Genomic DNA, 22,016 nt, shown 5'->3' on the forward strand with positions numbered 1-22,016 from the left:
TGAAATTATGATCGTTCAATGCAGAAAAAATCGAAAATATCTAGATAACTCAATTTATTACACGGTACTATTTATTGATCGATATTTACAAAACTTTAAATATTCCACTCTGTTAGGCAAGATGGCTAAATGGCATGATTGAGCAGTAATTAGTTGTGTTGAGGCAGCTCACGGACGATGGATTTACAGCTTATTTAGAGTATTGCAACCGAATACCAATTGCTTACAATAGCCATATAGAATATACAAGGGAACATCCGTCCTCCTGCAGACCACCGTCAGAGACTTGTTAAGAGGGCTGAAGAGGACCAATCTCACTCAAGATCAAGTGGGGTGATTTAACTGAAGATGGCAGCTGCTGGTATCAGTCAGAATATCATCCTAATCATCGTGGTGTATGCTGTTTTGGTGAGTAGGTTGGAGTTTTGGCAGCAGTTATTCGGGAGATAAATTTAAAATGGGAAAGGTAGAGCCAGTGTTGGCCAACTGTTGGCTCAAATTTATACTACTTAATATTACTCCATGTTGATTCGTTATACTTATAATCATTGGGATTATTGTTAACCACATTGTTTTTTAAGTCACATGCTAACATTGTTGCCAGGTTGGGTTGATAATAGTGCTGATACTGTTTCGAACTAATCGCCGTATCCAGCTCCGACAGTACCCCACTCCCCACACTCCCATCGGAGATGAATCTAACTTGGTAGGATTATTTATGATGTTGTTGACGTTTATCAATGGTTGAAAAATAAGGGTATTATTTTCGTCTTGAGACACCTTGTTCTGTTGTGTAAATTTTAACCGTGAAATCAATGTAGTATGAGCATGACGTCATGTGTTTCGCTCAGGTGATACATTTTTCTCTAAAAATAACCAATCTATTTAAACTCAAACGTGTTCTCTTCATAACTAACTGGCATGGGTTGAATATTTTCTAATTTTACCTTAAATTTGCGGTTTTTGCCCGAAAAGTAGTTTGAGTCGCATTAATTTTCCTCAAATACCTAAATTGCCAATGCCATCATCTAGATTTCTACCCGGCGATTTAATATTCTTTCCCTAAAATATATCACATGACCATACTATGTGGACGAAGAATCTCGCTGAGCATCTGGCACTATCCCACGGAAAATTCCTCATTCAAACTGGTCTACGATTTTCGCCCGCGGAATTTAATTTAGTTCAAGGTGATTTAGTTCCTCTTTCAAAATAACTTCCAGCCGGCTGCGGATTAATTCGGTATAAGAAATACTGATTTGTGTCTAATAAAAACCCTTCCATCAGGCTATGAAGGAGGAAATAAAAGTCGGTCTTGGTAGGGTAGCAGAGATCAAGGTACAACCACGGTTTTTGGCGGTTGAAGGACAAGAAGGCGAGTCTCCCGACTCCGACCTTTCACATCGCATGATTGCTGTAGATTCTATGAGATCTTTAGGTGAGTTTTATCTTACAGAATTTTTAAAGAATTAGCTCTCTGCTAATACTTATTTTTGTCTTACATTTTCATTCTTGAGTACGATTCTTCTAGAAGAAAACGTGCCCATGTGCAGACGAAACTAAACCTGAAATTCTAAATCAGAATATTCAGGGTGCACTCAGAATGTTGTGTCCTGTTGAAATTGAGGGGGGGGGGGGGGGGGTTGGGCGTCTCCATCAGTCTCGATTCATTACAAAAATTGCGGGTTTTTCTTGCATCGCGGTAAATTTTCGACGACAGGTCTTGAAGACAATTCTTATACATGTGAATTCACAATTTACTATTAATTCACTAGAAAATGTTTGGTACACCCACCACGATTTTACCGGTAATAAATTTATTTTTCCAAAACCCTGTTTCAAAGCTATTTGCAGCCACAATCAAAATGATAGGTCGAAACAAATGGAATATTGCAGAACTATGGCATCGCTACCGTAGTTATAATTAGAAATATGATTAGAATTAGGACAGGGTGGTGCAGCCCGCCCCATTTTACATGATTTAGCAATTACGGTCTTGCCAAGTGGGCTGTTAGGTAAATATTTACGTGAATTGTCAATATAAATTTAAGATTTTAGAATCTGGTACCGTCAAATCATGAGTCATATTGCTATATTATGAATATTTGGCTCAGTTTATATGATTACACAATGTTAAACATGAAATATTACAAATGACCTAGTGCATACAATGGTAAATATTTCGAACACTTGGATTCTAAAATATCAAATGCGGCCGCGGGTTCAACGCCGCGACCATTATGCCAGTTAGCGTTTAAATAGAAGTTTGCTTGAAAGCAGCTTTTCAACTTCAAGATCGAAACATCAAGATCTATGACAAATATATTACTAAATAGCAAAACTAAGGCCTCCACAATATAAAAAAGTAGGAAAACCGTTCCTTTAAAGATCAATTTGGTAGCTTTCTTTATGACGCACTGCAGTCAGCAATGATCTTGTCCTTTTGTTAACAATGATCTTGTCCTTTTGTTAAGAATGACGCTATTGTCTAGACCTTTTGTTCGACTTTGAGCGGTACAAACTTTTCATGGCAAATGGATAACTAGAAAGCAAAACTGAGTCCTTCGCAGTGCCACTGCAGTATAAAAAGCAATAAAACCACTCATGCACGTGCCCTCCTTAGTTTAATTTTGCATGAAGAAGCTTTCTATACGACACACGGTCAAAATCAATCAATCAATCAATCTGTGAGCCGCATGACCCTGTCCTTTAGTTGATAATGACGCTATTGTCTAGCTCTCTTACGTTCGACTTTTTGATAGGTATAAACCTTTCATAGGGGGTAATTATGCCATATCTATAATGGAGTAAATACATATACAGTCATAAACATTTAACACCTATTACTACCACGTACTGTAAGAATGCCGTAACTCTCAACTACCGAGCACACCTATGTCGTGCTCGTAGTCGTATAGTATATCCGCTCATATAACATATCAATACTAATAGCCCCAGTAATTCTGTGTGTGGGAAATTTCCGAGCGGTTTAATTAAGAAAACGGTAAAAGTTCGGGACTGGTTTTTTCGGTATAGTGCCGACAGTGGCGTAACGTTGCCTGTTGGCGAAAATAAACTTGAATGGCTTTTACCCAATGAAAATAATCGGACATGGCGAAACAATATTATGAAGATTTACTTGTGCAATCCCTAAGGAATGGCGATGAAAAGTCATCTATTGGAAGAATGCACTATGGGACTTACTTAATGAACATACTGCGTTGATTTCATAATGAAAGGCCACTTAGCAGTTATCTTTATAAGTTATTTTAAGGTATGTTAAGCGTAACCCGGCAACGAGAGTAATAAAGGAAGTTAATTGGTTATTTAATATTTAAAATCATTACATGATGTAACTTAAATTTGAAGTATAGTATGTTAATACTAGTAAAAGTTATCAGTTCCAGATGAGAACAACAATTTAAATATTCCTGATGACTCAACGTGTCTAAGTTACTCCCCAAGATAATACACAAGATTCCTCAATTATTTCTCCTTTGTCGCCCGTATTATACCACAGACACTCCTCAAAACTGAAAATGCTCACGGTAAATTATTGTTCAGCTGTGTTGAATATATATTATATAACCTCCTTCAACTAAGTCTCTATAAATATAATGAGTTCTGTAAACTGTGTAATAGTAGCTGAGTATTTGTATTACGGACTAGCGCTTCCAGTGAGCTGAGATTAGGCTGCTATTACCAAGGTTCTTACGCCCCTTACTAATTACAAATACTAATACTAATTACCGACCATCTGGTATTGAAGCTTTGTAAGTTTGTATAATGTAATAGTGGTGTGGGCTACCAATGCCTCCAAGACGAATACTGATGTTATTATTTCCAGTAAACTGACAACGTATTTCTCATCAGATCGGATGGTGAAAGAGATATTGCCGACTTGGCAGAAATCCAAGAAGCACAGTGTCCGAGAGTTCCTGTACATAATGTCCCGTCCTAATGCCCCACTCGGCCAGGTGGACGATGTCTGCCTTGCTTTATTGGACTCTTACGAGAGGGCAAGATACGGTGCTCAGGTACAGCAGTGTGTATTGTGCTGCTCGTTAGGATTCATCCTTTCTCTGCTCCTGCTCTATTAAAATTAATGATTTTCTCAGTTTATATAGAATCTCAATCACCAACCAATTCTATTTCAGCCGTACAACGAGAACGAGAAGAAAGTTTTCATAGACACTCTGATGGACCTGATAAACAGACTCTCTATTTTGGATCCAGAGGACTTTGCGGAGGGCCCAGAAAGTACAGATATCGACCAAGATGATCTAGTTAAGTGGCTGTCAACTCCGGGCAGGGCCCCAGAGTTCAGCTCACTGGCCAGGAGCAGCAGTATCTCCATCAACAGACGTTCTGATCTTAATATCAGCGAGAGTAGAGATCTCATTGACGTAAGTATGACGTCACAATGACGTCACAATGACGTCACACTGTGACGGTGTCAATGTTATGAGTTATGAGAAAGTCTGTGTACTCAGAACAATTGGTCCATCAAGGGACCTAGTGTATTAGTAATTAAGTGGATGTGAACATTTTTTGATGGCGGTGTTGGTGTCGAACCACTCCAAATGGGGCAGTGACCGAGAGTGCCCAATGTCATGACAAGTTTACGACAATATGTGACAATATGTGCCAATATACGACAAGATTTGACAGTGAATTGACAATATACGACAAGATTTGACAGGGAATGACAATTTTTGACAGTGAATTGACAATATACGACAAGATTTGACATGGAATGACAATTTTTGACAGGGAATTGACAATATACGACAAGATTTGACAGGGAATGACAATTTTTGGCAGGGAATTGACAATATACGACAAGATTTGACAGGGAATGACAATTTTTTGGCAGGGAATTGACAATATACGACAAGATTTGACAGGGAATGACAATTTTTGACAGGGAATTGAAAATATACGACAAGATTTGACATGGAATGACAATTTTTAACAGGGAATTGACAATAAACGACAAGATTTGACAGGGAATGACAATTTTTGACAAGGAATTGACAATATACGACAAGATTTGACAGGGAATGACAATTTTTGACAGGGAATGACGGGGAATGACAATATACGACATTATTTGACAAACCGTGGGAAAAAGGGCACTCTCGGCCTCGGTCACTGCCCCAAATGTTTAACACGACGTTTATATTTCAGTTGTCCCTATCTGAGCCTGACGTGGCCGGGTCCTTAACAGGTCACATGGAACGACCGTCATCTCTCGATCTGTCGTGACTTCAGCCGGGGACAGGGGGACAGGGGTAGGATTAGGACATTAATTATTTGTTATAAAGAACAGGATAATTAAATGTAGAAACTTTAGATCTGGAATCTAAATCTTAATATCCCTTTAATATAATCTGTTAAAAATGTTACTAGATATCTGTAATGATTATGTTTATATATATGTTGATTTTGAAAATTTCGATAGACCGTACTTTACCCGGATCTTATAATGTCAGCTATGAATCGAAATTGAAATTTATAGCAATGATAGAAAATTAGTTTAGGAGATCACATCTTTTCAAGATCTTTGATTTTTAGATCCCTTCTTGTTACAATTTATAAGTGTCAAATAAGCGTTATCCTAATAATAGTTTTAAATGCATAATTCATTCTTGAGATTGTAAGACTTAAACTACTTTTGTTAACTGGTTTTCCCGCCCTTTTACTTTCTTTATAATAAAATTATGAGTTAATGATGGCAATTTTTCGAGGCACAAAATTTGAAAATTAGTTCTAATTTCAGCGGTTCAATTGCATTTCGAGAATTTATTTTTCGAGTTTTGTGAATATATTTCAGAGATTTTTGTTGATTGATTTTTGGACTAATATTACTTTTCATGCAGCTATTTTGTTCTATTTTTCTTACCAATCTCAGGAAATAAAGTGAAAATTAAACACCTTCTGACGAACATCGTGGGGTAATGGTTTATGGTAGTAATGCTGATGCAAGTAAGGGGGTTAAAGTGACTTTAACAGTTGGGAGAAATGATGTCTGAAATGGCAAAGTGGTTTTACTTTTAGAGGTTGACATACAGTAAACGAGCCTAATTAGGGTCATTGGTAATGAGTATATACTTATAGTCGGGAAGAGTAAAGTTGTGTAACTAGTGCTACTGCACTAATATGAATGTGTAAACTGCTAGTGTCTTGCTCCCAAAACTCGATAATTTACCGAAACACGGTCAGCACACGATTGATATACCGAATGAACAGTTGGCACACGGTTGATGCACAATGATCACTTCCCGCACAGTTTAACTTGATGCACACACGGCCACGATAATCACCGTAACCGGCCGGTAAGGGGTCGTTCACATATTACGTAATCATTTTTTGGAACATTTTTACCCCCCCCCCCCCCCCCCCCCTCCGTAATCAGTTTTACACATAGCTATTGTGTCAAAATTACACTAGCGTAATCATTCGGTAAGCCCCCACCTCCTCACTCCTCAGCTGATTACGTAATATGTGAACGACCACTATAAGTGGTCACTAGCTTAACGGGTCACTAGCTTAACGGGGGATACTCTTAGGGGTCGTTCACATATTACATAATCAGCTGAGGGGGGGGGGGGGTTCCGAATGATTACGCTAGTGTAATTTTGACACAATAGCTATGTGTAAAACTGATTACGGAGGGGGGGGGGGTAAAAATTGCCAAAAAATGTATTACGTAATATGCGAACGAACGAGAGGGAGAGCTTCAGCTAACGGCAATTGATAAGTTTGTCGAAGAAGATGATAAATGAAACTCGAAGATAGGTGGTAAAAGATAGAAGTGTCGACAAGGCTTTAACAAAACTTCCTCTACTTAGGATAACATAAACAAGGCCCGACGACCTGACTTAGCACGTGAGGCCGTCCAATTTTAAGAGCCAAGACTATGTTGTATGTATCTCCATGCATGAAGGGAGAATCAGCAAGTCTTAAACAATTTGAGGAAGCTGAACTATTCGTCAAGTTGTCCCAAACAAGATTGAACTCCCTTTGAGTTTATATAATTATAACAACGTTACTGGGCGGCGCTCGGCCTGTCATTCCGCCTATATTTCTATAATTGATAATATGATTATGAACATAAATATAATAGCCTGAGGTCCCCAGGTAAATAACAACGATGACTCTCTTGACTCTGGTTGTAATTCTCTGCGATTATATATTGGAGTTTAGTACGCACTCCCGATATCAGATAACAAAAGTAAAGGTGTTAATTAGCTCGCAATGCTGAGGTGCCTTTCTCAGTTGTCATGGTAACTAAAAGTGAGGCTTTTAATGGAGAATGGTAAGAAACACTTCTTACAATACTAATTAAATAGGTTATCAACCTACAATCACTAACCGGTAACTAGCAGGTTACTGACCACTTTCGAAGTGCCGACTAACACAAAGGGGTCATTCACATATTATATTTATATTACTTCACCTAGCAGTAGCCATGACTATGAGTCTAGTGTCTACGCCATACGCGTACTGCGGTCGCGCGCTACTGCAAGTGCAAGCGAGAGGGCTCTGGTTTGTGGTTAGAGCAAACATATTATATTACGTTTAATCACTTTTGGATGATTTTTAACTTCCGGCCCCCTCCGTAATCAGTTTTACACATTTTGTCTAAATTACACTATAGTAACCTGAGGACCCCAGGCTATTATGTTCATTAACATATAGATTTGGCGGAATGACAGGCTGAGCGCGGCCCAGTAACACTATAGCATTTGGAAACCCCCCTCGACTGATTACCGTAAACCGTTACGTAATATGTGAAGCCCCACGAAAACCTCACCGAACCTCCACGCAGTGTGAGGTGGGTGGCTCGAACTTGTAGGTTTATAACTTACCAGGACGCGCGCCGAGTTGGACTCGTCGAAACAAATATTTTACGATCAGTTGACATACGTTGCATGCCACTTTTCGCGCGCGAAGCGCGCGCCGCCGAAGGTGATATTTGGATACGAAACATGTATCAAACGATCAGTATCACCCGTTAACTTTTGTCATACGTTGTATGACCCGCCGCGCACGAGTGCGCGGCTCCCCGGCCCTGTATCGTAAAAACTTTACACCATAGTGAAACGACCGTGGGGTCACTCGACGTGATACAAGTTAACTTTAAGCTCGAACGGGAGGTACATGCGCTGGTTGTTTCTAATATAAACCTATGCAAAGGAAGGGACTAGCCAGCTCTACAATTGATTGACGATGTCAACCCTTCCAGATCGTTGCTCTGCAAAGCACTTGCATTGTGCATGGAATTAAGACATCCTTTGAAAAATTGTTATACTTATAATCAACATCGATAATGTTAATGTGCGTAAAATTAAATTGATCACGACTGTACTTGGTACTGCTGTCTGCAGATCACCAGGTGAAATCTGTTAGTGTTAAATTAGTCAAGAATAAACTCAATATCATAAAATTTAAAATGAGGCAGAATGCAGAAGGATAATAAATTTTTTTCTTTAATTCAACAGCTTGTTGAATTTTTTCTTTTTACTGGCTCCTGGGTTTTGAGCCTCTCGTCTGACACCACAATATGATGCCCGGCTTTCATATCCTCATTGGCGCATCTCAACTTACTTGGTGAAGTTGGAAGATGAGAAGAACTCTGTTCGGCTGTAAACTTCATGAACTTGAAGGGAGCTGAAATGTGAAATGGCTGACCATTTTATCTGCGGCTTGCAATATCTGTTCCATGACATGCAATGGTCGTTGCTCCTTGTGGAACATTAAAAAACGAAGAATATCCTTGTTTTACGGAGGATGGCTTGGAAGGGTGGTAAGAGTTCCGTTTATGTAATCTGATAACTTCATGGTTAAAATTAAATCGAGAAAGCTTTTTGAGAAATGATCACTAGGAGGTGCACGATAATAATAAACTTGCTCGGATTTTAAAAATTTTTGTACCACTGTTTTCTAGAGATTGTGAGAATTTCCCCAATACCAAATTTGTCATACCTTTTTGGAAAGATCAGTGAGTTTCGCCTAGGTGCCATATTTGATGGTGCGCGGCTTTTGGAGCAAAAGTAGCTGTAAAAGTCGCGTAATTTGACCAAATTCGTCCAAATTTGACAATTTTTGTCGTATTATTCGGATTTATCTTCAGTTCCTTAAATGAGATCATTCTGGAAATTGGCGACGACCTTCCAATAGGGCTTTCACAACTGTCCGAAAAATTTTGTGGATATCGGAGTTGATATAGTGATCAAAATGGGGAAAAATACGCTACTTTTAGCTGTAACATAATGTCTGATGGTTGGATATGCTTTAAATTTTTCGGACACTTTCCTTGTAAGTCTTTAAGTAAGCCTACCAATTTTTGTTGCAATTGGAGGTCGGGAAGGATACTCAATATCTATTTGTTTGAAGAAAATTGTGCTGGCCGAAATTAGCGCTAAAAAACCATCCTACAATCGGCACGCGCGGCTCACTGTCGATGGCGCACTACCTATGATCACTCCATATTATAATCCAAGTTTTCTTTATTGTCTATGACCGCCCACGTGCAAATTGAGACAACTGTCAACATTTTATGTAGGGTTGCCATGGTTTACTGTGCGATTACTACGCAATTGCACGCTCATTTTAATTTGCTGTAATGTTGCCAAATAATGAGTGCATACGTGCAAATTGCGCGAAAAATAAGAATTTGCAATAAGCAACGGCTTTGTTGTTATATTATTTGTAGATATCTAACTCTGTATTTTTTTAAACTGAAACTTTATCAAATATTCGGAAAAATAATTCCTTCGTCTTTTCAACCTGAGATCTGTCCCATAACAGCATAACCACGCACACAACCTGAGAAGTACAGGATTCGTTGTTTACAATTATAAGGATTCGCAGAGATGCTGCAGTATGCTTTACCAACCGATAAGCTGCTCAGCTCATAATAAATTGATTACATTCAATTGCATTTTAAAGCAATTTCCCCTGAAGTATGATCATTATAACCAGTTTTATCGTGTTTAGCGTCATCAAAAACATAGGGTTACACTTACATGATATTTACTGGGCCGCGCTCAGCCTGTCATTCCGCCAAATCTTTATGTTAATGAACATAATAGCCTGGGGTCCTCAGGTAAACATGATATTCGCTTCGATTTTCATTAACAAAAAATCCTTCTATTTTAAAATCTCTGGCCTAGCTGCCTGATGGGTTTCAGAAGGTGATCCATACCAGATCGAAATGCTTAACCTTACCTGGGGACCTGATCAGGCTATCATGTTCATAAACATAGAGATTCGGCGGAATAACAGGCTGAGCGCGGCCCAGTAACGTTAACCCGGCGGGGTTGCACCAGGGGCGGTGGTAACAGAGTTTCAAGAATCAAGACTCTCGGAGTCTGTTTGCTGTTGTCGATATCTATGTGTAATATATTTATGGTATATAATTTGCATTTGGAAGTCTCTCTCTCCAGAGTCCAGCAGCAGGAGTTGGAGAAATAGGATGCGTTGTGAAAGCCACCGTAAGGAAGGCTTACAGTCGACGCCGACCACTCAGATTATCATGTATCAGAAGAAGTAATATGTGAAGTGTGAACGAACCCTTATATATATTAATCACCAGGAGCCAGTCCACGACAGTCTTTCGCATGCTAGAGCAGGCTGTCTTTAGTAACTGGCTTATGGCTAGTGACCACTTTTGAGTAAAACCGCGGGTCTAGAACGGCGTTACACGGTACAACAAACGGCGCTATCTGGTTCCTAATCCTAAGCGGCGAGGCACAACTATAAGTAATAGTATAAAACAAAATATGATCAACTATGGCCATTGACCATTTAACATTGGCCTAAATACACTAATATTACCTGCTGTAATAACTGTGTCTGCAGTTACTACTGCTCAGCTCCTGAGATGAGCAATAAAGATAATTTCCGTAAATTCCCTGGTTTAGGTATGGGCATTGGGCCAACGACAAATTGTAATACCCTGAACTAGTTAAGTCCTTTTTTCCCTTTTAATGCAGGTAAAGTGAGGCTAACAGATCATTTCTAATTTTTCAATTATGTTTGAACAATAACGTCCTTTAAGTTTAAACTATCCTTTGACCTGGTATACATTATATGGATACTTTAGGTCGATGGTAGACTCCACCTACCCTTTCTGTCTTTTGATGGAGGGTAAAATAAAACTAACTATCAAGGGTTTTTTTTTCATTATTACATTTTGATCGGTTTTGTGATAATTATGTTATGTTTAAAGTGTTTTATATTTAAATCGGCTATATTTTCGGTTGGAATGGATATTTTTGGATGCGATTATAATTACAACTTTTTTCTAACAATACTACTAGTACTATAGCTTCCTCCCTGTTATATATATATACTAGAAACCCGCCGCTAGTCGAAAGCTTTGTTCGAGGAAATTTTAAGCATCAGTTATGTTTTAATTTCTCTTCATCATATAGCTCTGTTATACTGTAGACATAATGGAATTTATCTAACAATGGCGACAGCGTTGTTAGTATTCGGATTCCCAAAACGATACTTTTTACCGCATCAAAAAATACCAATCACAACCAAAGTTATGAATATAAGTCATAGCGTGAGCGTAAATGTGAGCTAGTTTTGAAATTATGACGTAGCATACAGCATAACAACGCGCGTAGTTAAGATGTTTTTGCTCGCGCACGTGCATTTTAACGTTGCTACGCAACAGCGCAGTAAACCTTTGCTAAAATAACGACATTATTCTAACGGTTATTTTACCTCACTTCCGACGTTAATTATAAAAAATCTAAAGCCTAAATCAAAATTCTAAGAATGCTATAGCCTATTCCTATCCTTTTTCTACAACCCTGCTAAAAATGGCGAGGTTTCAACTCCATTTGCGAGCTGGGTTTGGCATCACCAGAGGGTCATTTTGAGGTCGATTTTCGGTGTTTTTTCTTCTATGTCCCCGTTGCCGGGGAAATTTCGTCAAGTTTAAAATATAATATAGACTAGAAACCCGCCGCTAGTCGAAAGCTTTGTTCGAGGAAATTTTAAGCATCAGTTATGTTTTAATTTCTCTTCATCATATAGAGATATAGCCCCAAAACGATACTTTTTACCGCATCAAAAAATTTCAATCACAACCAAAGTTATAAATATATATAGGTATATAGCGTCATGAGGGTAAATGTGAGCTAGTTGTGAAATTCTGACGTAGCATACAGCATAACACCTAACCTGAGGACCCCAGGCTATTATGTTCATTAACATAATTGATTTGGCGGAATGACAGGCTGAGCGCGGCCCAGTAACATAACACCGCGCGTTGAAATCCGCTGTAGTCGAAAATTTTATTAAAGGACACTATAAGGGAGCGAATTTATCGTTCGAATTTATCGGTCATCGCTAGTCAATGGTCAAACAATCCAACAAATATGCTTTAGTTCCCGAACCCTGCTTCACTGAAAATATATGAATTACACATTTGAATCATTTCGGTAAATGTCAGGTCCCTCATCGTCTCATTTGATAGATCTGTTCAAATTGAAGTTTTTACGTATGAAAGAATTGTGATAAATAAAAAAGGAAATTTGTGCTGGATGAAATTGGTAAAATGACATAATCTATCAAATGACTCAACACTTGGGACGTTGAGTGTAGATTTAACCTGAGTTACAAATGTGAATAAATGGATATAGGTTGGAAAAACGTTAGAATTATTATTCATTATTATTATCGTTATATAAAAATATTATATAACAATTGATTAATATCTATAAATAGATAGGAAGAAGTCACTGAACCGGTTGGATTAAATGAAATGTGACGGACCTTTCTGATCATAGAGAGAGATATGGATGTATGATAGTATGATGCAAGTTCTGTAAATAGGGTTACGAACAAAATATAAATGTAAATTGTAAATAAATAAATCAAATCACATAAAAAATGAAACGCAATCAAAATATAATCATTACACGAAATATACAATGACAGAAGATAAAAGATAAAAGATAAAAGATAAAAGATAAAAGATAAAAGATAAAAGATAAAAGATAAAAGATAAAAGATAAAAGATAAAAGATAAAAGATAAAAGATAAAAGATAAAAGATAAAAGATAAAAGATAAAAGATAAAAGATAAAAGATAAAAGATAAAAGATAAAAGATAAAAGATAAAAGATAAAGAACAGAATGACATAATAAAATAAAATCTCTGACATAATGAAATAAAATCATAAATAATAAATAAAATCACTTCCGCTTACTCCTTCTTTTACCCTTCCCGCTAAAATCAGGTTCATTAAGATAAATCTTGATAAAATCTTCGTTGTCTTTTTTGAAATCGTCGTAATTTTCTAAAGTCTCAAGGATGGTGGAGACTATTACCAATGACTGTTGTACAGTCTCACCATCCTTTGGGAAGTATAATTTCTCCTCTCCATCTGAATGTTGTAGATGTCGTTTACTCATTGTCTTAAATTAGTAAATAGTCTTAAATATAGATATCTATATTATATCTATATAAAGTTCAATCACAAAGTTTATGAAATCATTTATGATACAAAAACTTACCAATAAAATAGGACATACACGCCTTTCCATCTATCACTTTCACTGTCATCGACATGTTATTCTCTGATCGAAAAAAGGACATTTTTGCTGAATAGTATGGGGAAAATGAAATATTTTATCAAAATCAAATGACTCAACACTTGGGAAGTTGAGCGTAGATCCTAAATCAAATAGGTTAATAAATGGATATTTACGTAGGTTGACAAAACGTTAATTCAAAATTATTATCATTATATGAAATTATTATATGAAAATTGATTGCTATGAAAATAAGTAATAGCTAGTTATGAAGAAAATCCTTGAACACGGGATTCTTTGCAATATTGCCCCGACTTGACTGCACCAAGATATCCTTAGATGGGATCTCTTCAGTATGGATGAGGAAATACCGTTTCTACCTTGACCCGGAACTATTGGGAGGCACTGTTTGAAGTCCCCCGACATTACCACAGGTATCCCACCGAATGGTTTGCACACTTTCCTTATGTCCTGGAGAGTACGATCGACTGCCTCAATGACCATTTTGTTTAGAAATAGAATCGTAACTTCATCTATGATGATAATATGCGTATTGCATAGGAGATCTGAAAGGCTTGTTCCTCTGTTGATGTTACACATGAAGAAACCCGCTAGTCGAAAGCTTTGTTCGAGGAAATTTTAAAAATCAGTTATGTTTTAATTTCTCTTCATCATATAGCTCTGTTATACTGTAGACATAATGGAATTTATCTAACAATGGCGACAGCGTTGTTAGTATTCGGATTCCCAAAACGATACTTTTTACCGCATCAAAAAATACCAGTCACAACCAAAGTTATGAATATAAGTCATAGCGTGAGCGTAAATGTGAGCTAGTTTTGAAATTATGACGTAGCATACAGCATAACAACGCGCGTAGTTAAGATGTTTTTGCTCGCGCACGTGCATTTTAACGTTGCTACGCAACAGCGCAGTAAACCTTTGCTAAAATAACGACATTATTCTAACGGTTATTTTACCTCACTTCCGACGTTAATTATAAAAAATCTAAAGCCTAAATCAAAATTCTAAGAATGCTATAGCCTATTCCTATCCTTTTTCTACAACCCTGCTAAAAATGGCGAGGTTTCAACTCCATTTGCGAGCTGGGTTTGGCATCACCAGAGGGTCATTTTGAGGTCGATTTTCGGTGTTTTTTCTTCTATGTCCCCGTTGCCGGGGAAATTTCGTCAAGTTTAAAATATAATATAGATATATATATGATATTAACACGGGCTTTCTACTTCTAGTTTGTTTATAAAACCAGCTTACTGTACTTCAAGCTTTCAAGAGTCCTAAGAGTATAGTAGGAATCCTAGGGTGTTCTAATTAAGTAATTGGTAATTTAGCAAACTCCTGGTTTGTGGGATGTTGATAATGCACTGAACCCAAATGAACACTCACATTTTGAACTAAGATTTAATCAAAGAACAAACATTTACACAAATATTGTGAAAAAGATTCTGATCACATCAGGGTGATATAGTTGAAAAGTTTTTACTTAGTTTAGTATTCTTCGGCCTCTTCTTCACCTTCACCCTCAACAGAGTCGACACCGACCTCTTCGTAGTCCTTCTCCAGAGCAGCCAGATCTTCTCGAGCTTCGGAGAACTCTCCCTCCTCCATACCCTCTCCTACGTACCAGTGGACGAAAGCTCTCTTGGCGTACATAAGATCGAACTTATGGTCAAGACGAGCCCAGGCTTCAGCGATGGCGGTAGTGTTGGACAACATGCAGACAGCCCTCTGTACCTTGGCAAGATCACCTCCGGGAACAACTGTTGGTGGCTGGTAGTTGATACCGACCTTGAATCCAGTAGGACACCAGTCGACAAACTGGATAGTTCTCTTGGTCTTGATGGTGGCAATGGCAGCGTTGACATCCTTGGGGACAACATCTCCTCTGTACAACATACAGCAAGACATGTACTTGCCGTGTCGTGGGTCACACTTCACCATCTGAGGGAAATATCGTTTTAAAACATCTGATCTGCAAATGTTGAGTTAGACAGCAGAGTGGTGGGTTATTATTCAGGAACAAGTATTTTTTGGTTAACTTAACTATAAAGCTTATGCTTATAAGTGTTCATATCCTGTTCAAAAGATAGGATATGTGATTAATTATTACGACTAATTACCTGGTTGGCTGGCTCGAAGCAAGCGTTGGTGATCTCAGCAACTGAGAGCTGCTCGTGGTAAGCCTTTTCGGCGGAGATGACTGGAGCATAGGTCACCAGAGGGAAGTGAATCCTGGGGTATGGCACCAAGTTAGTCTGGAACTCAGTCAGATCAACATTCAGGGCACCGTCAAATCGAAGAGAAGCAGTGATGGAGGAGACGATCTGTCCAATCAGTCTGTTCAAGTTGGTGTATGTTGGCCTCTCAATGTCCAGGTTTCGGCGGCAGATATCGTAGATGGCTTCATTGTCGACCATGAAGGCACAGTCAGAGTGCTCGAGGGTGGTATGGGTGGTAAGGACAGAGTTGTATGGCTCAACAATAGCAGTAGAGATCTGTTGGGGATGTTAATGATTAGTGGATACATTAGAACTCGAAGGATAAGTTTAAAGCGATTGTGGTCTGGTTCACTTTCAGTTTAAGAGATGAAAAACTGGGTCATGCTGTGACTCGTTATTCAAATTCAATTGCGACTTGTTCTATATTCAATGACATACCTGAGGTGAAGGGTAGATAGCGAACTCAAGTTTGCTCTTCTTTCCGTAGTCCACACTCAGTCTCTCCAGGAGAAGAGAAGTGAACCCAGATCCGGTACCTCCACCGAAGGAGTGGAAGACAAGGAATCCTTGAAGACCGGTGCACTGGTCGGCCAGTTTCCTGATTCTGTCCAGGCAGAGATCGACAATCTCTTTGCCGACGGTGTAGTGACCACGAGCGTAGTTGTTGGCAGCATCCTCCTTTCCAGTGATGAGCTGTTCAGGATGGAAAAGCTGTCTGTAGGTTCCAGTCCTCACTTCATCAATGACTGTGGGTTCCAAGTCGAGGAAGACAGCACGGGGTACGTGCTTTCCAGATCCAGTCTCGCTGAAGAATGTGTTGAAAGCATCATCACCACCTCCGATGGTTTTGTCAGAAGGCATCTGGCCATCAGGCTGGATACCATGTTCCAGGCAGTAAAGTTCCCAGCAGGCATTACCGATCTGTACACCGGCTTGTCCGAGATGAATCGAGATACACTCACGCTGAAATTAATGGTGTTAGACTTTAATCATTATTAAGAGTATGATTACTTTAAATGCAAAGCTAGATCTATGAAAATATTTTCGTGATTCGTATCGTATAATTAATTTAATTCGTATAATTAGTATAAATCGGCCGTAGCTTACCATGATTATTATAGTCAAGAGTTGGCTTCGGAGTAACGATACGAGACTAACAAAATTTCAGCAGAATGAATGTGAAGCGATAATCGGACAATTTATATGCAATGATCGTTGACAAATTGTCTTTATTGTTCCCGGGGTAACGTGCACTTGTACAGCTAAAGTTTGTTTTTGCTTGCTGTTACCAAGCTGATTCATTCTCAGCATGCATTCGTAGACTTCAAGTAATGTCAACAAATGTAGCAGTCATGCATCACAATCCCGCCCCAATACGAGTATTGAGTCTGTGCTTGACTGATCAAGCGATTTGCGAGTTAAAACATTTTGATGGGAAGCATGTGATTGCAACTGCACGAGACAATCTATCAGTTAGCTTTTGGAAAAGATATCGTAAAGCTTCGACTTTGAGGCTGTAAACTTAGGTTATAGTCAATTGTATATCAAAGTACTTAAAGTAAGTATATTCCCTAGCTATACAATTTTGTGGCGTACAATTTTTCTTTTAAAATAATCAAAATTGGTATCAAAATCATTAGGCTGATGATTCTAGGCAATAATTGCTTGAAATGAGAATTTTGTATGGTCATCCCCGTCTCATCGCTTACTAGTTAATTGTTCTGAGATTACATACATTAACAAGTAGTCTAGTCTCATGTGAGCTATAGATATATATAATCCAGCATAAGAACCTCTACGCTTACAGGTGTACTAATCTTTACTTTAATTCTGTAAAGTGATTGTTGCTAACTTTCACAGTACACTAGGGGTGGTGTTATATTTCAAAGCTTATCCGACAGTGAACAGACAACTGACTGCTGATTCTCTTACCACTTTTCTGACAGGTTTTTATCAAAGAAACAGTACCAGGTGCAGTTTACAGAACCCTTTACGCTTTGATCTCATTTGTTGTCCACAACACTTTTCATTTTTGTCTATTAACAGTGTTTGAAGTAAGATTCAAAGACTTCAATCTCACTTCACATTCAGCTGACAGATGATGTTCAGGATTAATCTTGTTGTCGTATCTGCTCTACTGATGAGTTTAGCAGTATCTGATACATGTGGCCAGGACCGAGTAGTGCTGGGGGACTGGTTCGTGGCCCATGGGTCCCCTGACCTTCTTGAAGAACCCATCCCAACCCTTGTGGGCTACGTTAGCACTAACCCATACGATGATCCTACCAACCCACCTCCCTCTACAGATGTGTACTGTGCCATGCAGTGGTCCAACACCACTGACCCTGATACCGGTCTCCGGAGATACAGACTGAAGAACTTTAACTCTGAAGGGGAGGCGGGTGCTGCCAACTTCTCCATCACACACAAGGGACACTGTGCGAGCTGCTCCACTCTACAGGACCTGGGGGTGTACATTAGGCAGAACTTAACGGATTCTACCAGGACATGTGGCAAGGAAGGTGTCATCTCGTCCGAGTGGCAACATGAGTGTCTGCAGAAAATTGGTTTCTCCGAGCAGTGTATCACAATATGGGAATACAATATTCTGAACACAAGAGACCAGTGCTTTTGGACCTGTATGTGGAGTGATATCAGGAACGAGCCCTTTAACAAACCAGACGGGAGTTTGAACGATTGTTTACAATGTGATGAAGATAAATCGGGTCCTAACTTCAAGTACTTTTCAGGGAGAACAAGAAGGAACTCCGGAATTCCAAGCTCCATTAAGCGGCCAGGTTCTCAACAATATAACATGGAACATTGCTATTGGTATGGTGATCTTTAAATTTAAGATATTTTGATTATTAAAATTCGCAAATATTTAATCTAATTCAAAATGAATAATCTGAGTTTAATTTGTTCTGTAATCTGTTATTGTGATTCTAGATGGGACTAGAGTTCGGGCGCTTGTAACATGGTTTCAATTAGTGATGGTATTAACTAGTGATAATGCAATAATAAAGCTAACGCAATACTCACAACTTAGCTTCCTGGTTTTACTCGCTCATAACCAAAGGGAAAATTACTTAAGTTACGTACTTTTAAAATATCTGTTAAAAGTACGTTATACTTTTAAATATCTTAACACTTTTCACATTTAACATATTTAACTGCTTCTGAACGATCGTACAAATTGTAAAATTATAACTCAAAAATCTATTAAGAGCTAACAAATACACGGCCCAACACTATGTCATCAAATCCCCTCACAATAGTCTCTCTCTCTCTCTCTCTCTCTCTCTCTCTCTCTCTCTCTCTCTCTCTCTCTCTCTCTCTCTCTCTCTCTCTCTCTCTCTCTCTCTCTCTCTCTCTCTCTCTCTCTCTCTCTCTCTCTCTCTCTCTCTCTCTCTCTCTCTCTCTCTCACTCCACGTGATATGTCGTCGCATCATTTGATATATCGTCATTTCATGGTCCCTAAACACAAAGGCATTTTCTGTACTTTTATACCATTACCGTACTTATGAACGAACCTTACTATATACCAATCATAACCAATATCATCACAATCATTACCAATATCATCACACGTGACATTCATCATCATGACAAGTATATTTCGAGAGGTTTCTAAAGTCCTAACATTACTAAAGTGTATCCTTCATCCTCCTCCTATCGCGACAAAATATTATAATTTTTAAATGAAACAGAAAATTCTGCTCTAGTAATAATAAGTGAAAGAGTCTTGCTTAGTGGGACAAATTATGTAACTGTCCCCGCGGTCCACGTATATCTTTGAAACATTCCGTCACATAGAATAACATTTAATAAGTAAATTTGTACTATTTTACATTATCTGAACAAATTTAAGATGTTTGTTGTACTTGTTACCAAATGGAAGTGGGGCAGATCGTCCTGGCACATGATAATGGGTTACTGTTTCCTCCGTTCGTGTAATTCGTGTTAACTTACCTCGCGATCCAAAGTGAAGTATGAATAAATTGATAAATAATTATAAATGCAAAACTAATGTACTTGGGCTTCCTGGACCCAATGTCACCAGGATATAGACTATTCAGTATTCACTGGTATTTAATATTTAGTAAACGCTTCCTTGTGATTATAATGTACCGGCTATTCAATTAGACTTTGAAAATAATTGTAGTGATATGTAACTGTTATTGCATACAAATTTGCATTTGATTATTTTATTGTTGTTATAATTTTTCAGGAAACTGGTCAGTCAGGTGTATCTTTGGTTGTAGTGGGGGGGGGGGGGGGTGTTGTAGTACACTTACATAACTATTCATGTACAACTTTACAAGTATTAGTAATGATTTAAGTTAGTACCTAGCTTATTTTATAATCATACTTTGAAAATGATCATCTCAGTCTTTCAGTCTGACGTAAATTTTATGTTTGAAATGACTGTAATTTCATCCAGCTCACTAAAAATCCTTAATGCTTTAAATTTAAGCAGTAAATTTAAGCTTAGAAATTAGTTTAAGAAATGTAAGTTAAATTTCTTACGTCGAAATCCTTTCTGAAAATAAATTAATTCTATTCATAAACTGTATTACTATTAGTCCACTTGAACTTGAAGGAATTTCAAGATTATTTTTAATTACAAAAAACTGTCTACTAAAGATTATTTGACCGGCATTCGTCATAAGACTGACTATGATAAGACTTACGATTATTTGGCATAATCGTAAATGATTATTCCAAATAATCATTTACGATCATTAGTAATATTGATAAACATAATTAGGCAGATTACCTTGTGCACTAATAACCCATTTGGTAACATCTGATCAACTCACTTCAAGTGCTGTAACATATGGTCAACTTGATAGCTTTAGTGAATATTGATTTTTGGTTCTTGATGGTTAATGTAGGTCGAAAAGAAATCTTGCATCATAGCCGTAACGGCGTAACGTTAAAAATAGTCTTTCAATTGAAAGGAAAATTCGTGATTTATCGTGGAAACTGAAATATTCGCGATTCGTTGTGGAAAACTGAAATCCAGAAAATGGGGGAAATGTAATCAAGGATCTGAGAATATTCCCGTAGACACGTCTTCCACCCCGAGGTTTGAAACCTGGAACTGCTGAAGGGATTAATGCAGTGGGAAATGAGGGAAATTACGATTCCGCACTTGCTAGATTTATTTTTGTCCTTGGTCATGAATGCGCTAAAGTAGAGTTTTCTGTGATAGTAAATAATGGTCATCTCGTGGCCTTGCACAATGCACAGCGTTCTGCTCTATCGTCTACTCTTACTTTTGTCTATTGTTATTGGATTGACCATGCGCTCGCTTATACTTCGTAACATTCGGAAGAAATGTAGACGCGAATCATTTGTCAATCATTCTTCAGCTAAAGCTGAATAGAAAGGTTCGATCGCTCGTTGCTTTGTTCACTAATTAATAAGTGATGACTCAGCTCGTTGAACAGAGGACAAGTCTATAAATTTAGTTCTAGATCCACGATCAGTATTATAGATGGCACTGGTAGCTTTGTACAATCCAGCCATGAGAAAGTTCAGGAATTGTGATCTGCTCAGGTTGATTTATGCGATTATACACTCGAGGTCCCAAATGCAGTTAACAGTCTTGGTTATATTCATAAATCCTAGCAATACTATACTACAGGGTGGGCCAAAAGTCAGTGTGCAAACGTTGGCCTTAATAGCTCAGTCACTGAGTGCCCAATTGAAATACTTCCTTCTGGTATGACTTAGTACCACCACTGGTTCGAGGAATTTGTCAACTCGAAAAATATTCGCGTTCATTTTTTTCAAATGGAGGTTCATTTTCACATTTTTTTGATAGTTTGGATAATTGGATCAAGCTAAATGTTATTGAATTGTGTTTGGCCATTCGAATTACGGTTGCCCTGAAAGAATGAGAGTTCTAGCTTCTCAGATGACCGAGATATGAAGCATAACAAGCTTGTTCATTACGTGTGATCAGGTGATTGGTTTACCTAATCACGTGATAAGGTGACCCCGTTAACTACCCCGTTAAACATTATGGGAATTGTTAAGGGTGCCCAATTAAGGTGTCGTGTCACGGTGTCACATAATCACCCAGTCAATTTGTTAACGAGATACACAAAATGCTTGTTAACTTCGTCATTTCTAATCCGTTTTGCCTCATTTTTCCAGATCATATGCAACATTTGATAATCTACCGTCTCTAAAAAAATTAGGCGT

At 38.2% G+C, this 22,016-nt stretch overlaps 3 protein-coding genes and 1 long non-coding RNA gene across 4 annotated transcripts in view; 2 read left to right on the forward strand and 2 right to left on the reverse strand.

The window, feature by feature from the left end:
- Positions 1 to 22,016, forward strand: part of LOC134811047 (carbonic anhydrase 2-like) — a 56,120-nt gene that overhangs the window by 8,995 nt on the left and 25,109 nt on the right. The window lies entirely within an intron of this gene.
- LOC134811048 (protein C1orf43 homolog) lies at positions 107 to 5,881 on the forward strand. The gene is made up of 6 exons (XM_063817755.1): positions 107 to 408; positions 605 to 706; positions 1,288 to 1,438; positions 3,874 to 4,037; positions 4,158 to 4,406; positions 5,191 to 5,881. The coding sequence occupies exons 1-6, from the start codon at positions 349 to 351 to the stop codon at positions 5,266 to 5,268; spliced, it is 804 nt and encodes a 267-aa protein (XP_063673825.1). The 5' UTR covers positions 107 to 348; the 3' UTR covers positions 5,269 to 5,881.
- LOC134811832 (uncharacterized) lies at positions 12,119 to 12,542 on the reverse strand. The gene is made up of 2 exons (XR_010159855.1): positions 12,290 to 12,542; positions 12,119 to 12,202 (listed from the first exon to the last, which is right to left on the reverse strand). It is a non-coding gene; the product is annotated as an uncharacterized LOC134811832 (long non-coding RNA).
- LOC134811046 (tubulin alpha-1A chain-like) lies at positions 14,968 to 18,627 on the reverse strand. The gene is made up of 4 exons (XM_063817753.1): positions 16,907 to 18,627; positions 16,238 to 16,762; positions 15,701 to 16,075; positions 14,968 to 15,521 (listed from the first exon to the last, which is right to left on the reverse strand). Exons 1-4 carry the CDS (start codon positions 16,907 to 16,909, stop codon positions 15,069 to 15,071), a joined length of 1,356 nt encoding a protein of 451 aa, XP_063673823.1. The 5' UTR covers positions 16,910 to 18,627; the 3' UTR covers positions 14,968 to 15,068.

This window comes from Bolinopsis microptera, chromosome 2, assembly GCF_026151205.1.
Source record: "Bolinopsis microptera isolate Bmic1 chromosome 2, MBARI_Bmic_1.0, whole genome shotgun sequence".
NCBI classification, from domain to species: Eukaryota; Metazoa; Ctenophora; class Tentaculata; order Lobata; family Bolinopsidae; genus Bolinopsis; species Bolinopsis microptera.